Genomic DNA, 6,662 nt, shown 5'->3' on the forward strand with positions numbered 1-6,662 from the left:
CTTTTACACCCACAGTGTAAAAATGTGTACACTCTGGGATTTAACTTAGGCAAGGCAGTGACTGCTTGCACAACGCTTGCTTTCACAACTCTCGTCGACTCAAAAGTTTGTCGAGGGATTATACTTTCTTAAATAATCTGATCAAGGCCTTGTTTCCTTGCATCACTCCTCCTGCTGCCGTTTAGCTCCCTCTAAGCACTGAGGGCCTATTCTGTGTGTCTTAGCGCCGCTTGTAGCCACCGACAGCCTCACTGGTCTTACTAATCAGGCTCTGCCTTTTGTGGGTTCCCTCCGCACCTGCTCAGCACTGTTGCCATGTTTGTTTACTATAAGCCAATCTGGGCTTGTTTTTTCTGTATAGTCACTGTAGTTTCTCCCCAATGTTGTTTAACCCATTTTGACCTGAGATCAGATTAAAAAAATGTCTTCTACATCCTGACAGTTTTTCGATTTTTCAAATATAGCATAACATAATGCTAACACCAAAAGGGGTTCCCGCCCAAAATGGGTTAAAACCAGTGGCTCTCAAACATTTTCAAAGCAAGGAACCACAAATGAATATGTATTTGTCCGCGGACCCCCCATCTGATTTTTTTTTGCTACAGCACAAGATTCCCATTGTTAAAATTGTTCCAAAATATTCCAGATTCGTCCCTTTTTTCCAACGCAACGCATCGCGATTTTCAAATAGCCGATGTATATAATAAGGTTAAAGTGCTCATGTGGCCTATGGTCGCAACTTTTGGACTTGTTTTCATATACCTGGTTGCTTATTTCTATCTGGCAAAATCTGGCAACACTGCTGCTCTATAGCGATACGAGGGGAGGGCATGGGGGCTGGGGAGGGCTGGGTCGCTATGGCAACAACAGCATCCCATTGAGCTTCAGGGCGAGCCACTCGAAAGACCACCAGCCTCTCAAATGTCTCCCCCGTTCCGTTCTTCACTCTCTGGTCCTGTTACTTCACGGCCCCTCCGAGACCGCGGCTCTGCTAATAGCCAGTTCAATTATTAATCGTCTCCTGCAGTCTGGGTGATTATAGAGCCAGTAATCAGACTTGGGAAGCAGACAGGAAGAGGGAGAGAGGTAGACAGAGAGAGGGGAAGAGAGGGTGATACCAGGAGACACATGTATGAGAGAGAGGGGGAGAGAGAGAGAGAGAGAGAGAGAGAGAGAGAGAGAGAGAGAGAGAGAGAGAGAGAGAGAGAGAGAGAGAGAGAGAGAGAGAGAGAGAGAGAGAGAGAGAGAGAGAGAGAGAGAGAGAGAGAGAGGAGAGTGTGAAAGAGAGAGAGAGTGTGTGAGAGAGAGAGAGAGAGAGAGAGAGAGAGGGAGAGTGTGAAAGAGAGAGAGAGTGTGAGAGAGAGAGAGAGAGTGTGAGATAGAGAGAGAGAGAGAGAGAGAGAGAGAGAGTGTGAGAGAGAGAGAGAGAGAGAGAGAGGGAGAGAGTGTGAGAGAGAGAGAGAGAGTGTGAGATAGAGAGAGAGAGAGAGAGAGAGTGTGTGTGCGGGAGAGCATGCAGTGCTGGGAAAAGTAGCAGTTGTGCTGATTGACAAAAAAAAAAAAGATAAGTAAAAGTAAAACTGTCAGCCTGTAATCGCATTTTTCAAAATGAATAAAAGCATAAAACTACTATATTGGCTTAAAGATTTGCTGACCTTAGGCAGAATGTCCCCATTCATCAGACTAGTCCAGTCCAGTATGACTTCTTGGTCCTTGTGGATTTTCAGAGGCCATGAATCTGGACCTGATTATGCTTGTGCAATGTGGACCAGTGTTCATTTGTAACAAAAAAAAATGATATTTTTGTTACTTTTGCGTAAACCCTGCCAATACAAGAAAGTATAAGATAATAGGGAATTTATTTATGATAGAACAAAAAGATTTCTGCCCAACAGCAACGGCATAGATTTAAGAAACCATGCTCGGGAAAGGAAGGAAGCCTGGAGGCTAATTCAGAGTTCTTTCAGAGTTAAAAAACGAAAACCAAAAACAGATAAGCAATGAAGTGATATGACCATACATAAACATCACTACACTGCAATGAAGATGAAATATAAGATATATTTGTAACTGTGTCCGGTCATATGGTCTGTGGTGACACAATGGCTACAGTGTTGCTACCGAGCAGAGCAGAGTATCCACTACACTGGACATTTAAGGACGTCCGGATTGCTTCCAGTAACCCGGCAGTGACGAGGTCACAATTGTTTTTAAAAAGGTGTAGTGAAATGAAAAACACACTTTTAGACCATCTCCGTGGTCATCATATGGGCATACCTAACAATGGATGCGAAAAAAAATGAGAAAATTCTAATTTTTGTGTGTTTTTATATCAAAAGTCCATAAAAAAGGTATTTTTTATTACTTCCTGAAAACGAAAACGTACTGCGTGATGACGTGTCGAGGCCCACATCGATAAAAGCCAATAAAAATTAAGCTCACCCATTTAATTCCCCATATGCGCATCCGTGCAGGACACAGCTGCTACTGATTACAGAAATCCTCCGTTTTTATTCCCATTCAAGATAACATCCAGATAGTGTATTACTCGGTTTCAACTTAATCATCACGCTAAAATATGTATCTGAAAACATTATAGGGTAGAAATAAGCCACATAACAGTAAACTGGTACAGCTGGCCGACTATCTGATTTGTAAACAAACCACGCTGCTGCGTATAGCATAGCAACGGTCCCTAGCTACCGTCCCATCGCCTGAAGGGATGCGACGCTCTGATTGGTTCAGAAACTTCAGATCGGTGTTTCAACTTGAAACCGTTTGAAATTTCAAAATAAAATGTCCACCATTTCCGTTGCATTACACCTTTAATCCCACGATTTTGTAACCGAACTGAGCCCATGCTTCCTTCAATGCATAAGAAGTGAGCACGCCGCTTCTTATCACCGGACAGGGGGGACTTTCCCGGTAGGATGTATAGCGTGTGGATTGGAAGGAACACGTTATACCAACCTCTTCCTTTCCACTCCATCAGGCACTATAAGTCACACCATTTTGAAAATAGCCGATCTGCAAGCTCATATGGCTATTTTCAAAAAGATGAAATAGGGCTTTCGTGTTTGAACTGTTCCTTGTTTTGCTGGCCGACCACCCCGAAAACCCTGCATTCTCTCCCAACTCCCAGATTGTGAGTACGAGCCGGCTGCCGGGGCCTGACAACCCTCTGGAGGTGGTCTACTTCGTGGAGGGTCCCAGCGGCGGCAGGCTCCCTGCGGTGCAAACGGCCGACACGCTCAACAGCCTGGATGTCCAGCGGGCCGCCATTGTCCTGGGATATCGTGTCCAAGGCATCCTGGCTCAGTGTGAGTACCCCTAACGCAAGGGTTGTTCAACTTTTGAATTTCAACGACAGCCCTCCCCCGCCCCTTGTTCCCCCCTTGCCAGCCTTTTTCATTATAACTTACCTTTTCAAGACATGTTTCGGTTACCCTTTCATTTAAAAAAAATGTTTTGCTCCCCCGGTGTCAAAGTCGTCCTTTGACAGTGTGGGCCTTTGGAAAAAAGTTGTTCAAAATCATCCTTAGCACCCGTTAGGGTCCATTTGGTTCCATGTGTACACGGTCTGAGTTACAGACTTGTAAAGGTCATTTTAGACCTTCGTAAAGGAACCCAGAGAGTCCCTGGAATCCACTTTGAGAACCAGGGCTCTAACGAACACTGTGGTTAAAGGCTGGAAGCAGTGAAACAGGTGGAAGTAGATCAGTGAGTTCTGTTTTACCCATTCTGGGCGGGAACCCCTTTTGGTGTTTTAAACATTATGTTATAATTTAGCTATTGAAAAATAGCAGATCTACAAGCTCATAGCGCGCCACCGAGTGGCGCGCTATGAACTTGTAGGTCTGCTATTTTTGAAAAATCGTTAAAATGTGCCTCAAATCTTTCAGAAAATTGTCATGATTTAGAAAACTTTTTTTTAAAATGTCAGGCCTGAATGGGTTAAAAGAGAAGGTACAGTATGCAGTTAAAGAGACGGTTAAATCAACTTCAATCAGATTTGTTTTTTATGTAGCCTGCTATCATGTCATCACATTTCTAATCTACAGTGTGTGTTTTAAACCTCTACATTGTGACAACATGACTCATTGACTCATGATGCATCACACAGGCAGACGAATGGGAGTATCATTTGGAGCAGCTACATGCATCATTGCGTCTTTGCATCATCATGGCACTGGCTTCCATCTGCCCGTGTGAACGCAACATTAGAGGCTAAACGCTGATTACATTCAGAGAAATATTGTGAGCAAAGTTTCAATTTTGGCCTGAGGGTTTTGCTCAGCGAGTTTCACGCTAATCTGCCCATTTCATTTTGAGATATTTAAAAGAAAATGTCATTAGAATCATTAAGATTAATTCTCCCGGGAGCATGAAGAAATACATTTCACAGCAATCCAACCTGTAGTTTTTGAGTTATGTTGATTGGAGCTGTTCCGCTAGCAGGCAAAAATAAATAAAAAAACTAAAAAAATGAGGATGCTAACTAATTGCCGGCTCAGGATGTTTGTGTATTTCTGGTAACATCTGAGGTTATTATCTCTCTCATACGCATTGTACTAAATGCCTGTCTTCCTCATTAAATATCCAGAGGAGTGATGAAAGCCTAATGAGAGCCCTCGAGGGGGCTTCTGGTGTTCCCTCGTGGTATTAGAGCTGTTATCACTCCTTTCATCCCCAGGATGAAATGAGTGTTAATCAACATTAATGACGCTCCACTCTGAACATCAACAGCAACAGTAAGGCAAGAGAGACAGCATTACCGTCGCGTGCAGTGGCGGAGGGATTGTCCCACGGGCCCTCTGATGCGAGATTGACAGCCCAGCAGGTGTCACGAACGCGACAGTTTCCGTGGGAGTGCGGATGGGTTTTCGCTCCGGATGTCAGATTGCCCCGCATCTCCCCTACCTGTCCACTCGCCTCTCAATGAAAATTAATTACTGGCCCGGGCGGCCAGCGTAGCAGTCTGGGCACCTAGGCTGGTAATCCAGCATGACAGCGCGTTGCGGGTTCAAATCCCGATCCTGACGACCTTTGCTGCAGGTCATCCCCCCATCTCGCTCCTCATTAACACAAACACACCGTGTTTTTCATCAAAAACCTTTCTCACTTTCTCTACTTCTCTACAAAGGCTGGTGACGACACCCACCTATGTTATCTCTCTCTCTCTCTCCCCATAGCCGTGGAGAAAGTGGCGTCGCCGCACTCGGACGGTGAGAACACCAACGTGTGGATCGTCATCGGCGTGGTCATCCCTCTGCTGCTGGTGGTGGTCATCATCTCCATCCTCTACTGGAAGCTGTGTCGCACCGACAAGCTGGAGTTCCAGCCCGACGCCATGAGCTCCATGCAGCAGCAGCAGCAGAGACAGAAGGTACTGTACATGAGCTCCATGCAGCAGCAGAGGCAGAAGGTACTGTACATGAGCCCCATGCAGCAGCAGCAGCAGAGGCAGAAGGTACTGTACATGAGCTCCATGCAGCAGCAGAGGCAGAAGGTACTGTACATGAGCTCCATGCAGCAGCAGCAGCAGAGGCAGAAGGTACTGTACATGAGCTCCATGCAGCAGCAGAGGCAGAGGCAGAAGGTACTGTACATGAGCTCCATGCAGCAGCAGAGGCAGAGGCAGAAGCTACTGTACATGAGCTCCATGCAGCAGCAGAGGCAGAAGGTACTGTACATGAGCTCCATGCAGCAGCAGAGGCAGAAGGTACTGTACATGAGCTCCATGCAGCAGCAGCAGCAGAGGCAGAAGGTACTGTACATGAGCTCCATGCAGCAGCAGCAGTGAGGCAGAAGGTACTGTACTGGAGCGCAAAAACTACCGGTAACCTCAAATATTTCACTGGATTTCTTTTTCACTGGGGCAGACTTGTTGGGGCATGCAGCCGCGCACACACACACAGCAACAGCATGGTTCCGTGCACACACACATACACACGCGTGCAGCCGTGCACGCACGCACGCGTGCACGCACACACACACACACGCACACACACACAGGTGGGCTCTGGCCCCCAGGTGGGGGAGTTGCTTGTGCATAGGGAAATACTAGCGGACCTAGTAAAGAGCCCTGAGCGCGCTCCGGCAAATGAAATATATATATAGTGGATAAAGTCTCTCGATCGTTTCTAGTCTCTAACAAATACCACCTGATGTCACAGCCTGTCCCTCCATCGTAGCACTTTGTGTACACTTTCCGTCTAATCGCTGCCATCCTCTTTGTCTAGCGTTACACCGTGGATCGCATTGATCTCCGAAGCCCCCCCCCCCCCCCCCCCTCTCGCTCTCTCTCGGTTGATTGAGCTGTGCTCTGAACCGAAGCCCCCCTCACACACAGGGGGCTGACGCACCGGATTATAGCCTCTTAATGTGCAGCAGCCAGCCTTCGGCCCGCTCTGCTTAACACAATCATCTGTCACTTAACACCTTCCTCCACCCCCTCTCCTCTCTCTCCCATGTCCACGCAGTCCACCGGCTCATTTGAGGAGTCCGGAACCTCTCTTCCACGGACACTCACACCGTCTAAGAGGGTTATAGAGTATAGTGAGGAGGAGGAGGAGGAGGAGGAGGAGGAGGATGATGATGATGACGAGGAGTATTATAAAGCGGGGAAGGTACAGAGAAGTAGCTAGCGGTTTGTAGTCGTC

The 6,662-nt window shown here is 46.8% G+C and overlaps 1 protein-coding gene across 1 annotated transcript in view; it reads left to right on the forward strand.

Annotated features, from left to right (window-relative positions):
- Positions 1-6,662, forward strand: part of LOC306923860 (UPF0606 protein KIAA1549-like) — a gene marked incomplete at both ends in the record, with an annotated part of 78,418 nt that overhangs the window by 48,341 nt on the left and 23,415 nt on the right. Inside the window, 2 exons of the mRNA XM_079502203.1 lie at positions 3,143-3,320; positions 5,193-5,386. Coding sequence (XP_079358329.1) covers positions 3,143-3,320; positions 5,193-5,386 — 372 coding nt within the window. The remainder of the gene's footprint in view (positions 1-3,142; positions 3,321-5,192; positions 5,387-6,662) is intronic.

Source organism: Electrona antarctica, assembly GCF_951216825.1.
Source record: "Electrona antarctica genome assembly, chromosome: 5".
NCBI classification, from domain to species: Eukaryota; Metazoa; Chordata; class Actinopteri; order Myctophiformes; family Myctophidae; genus Electrona; species Electrona antarctica.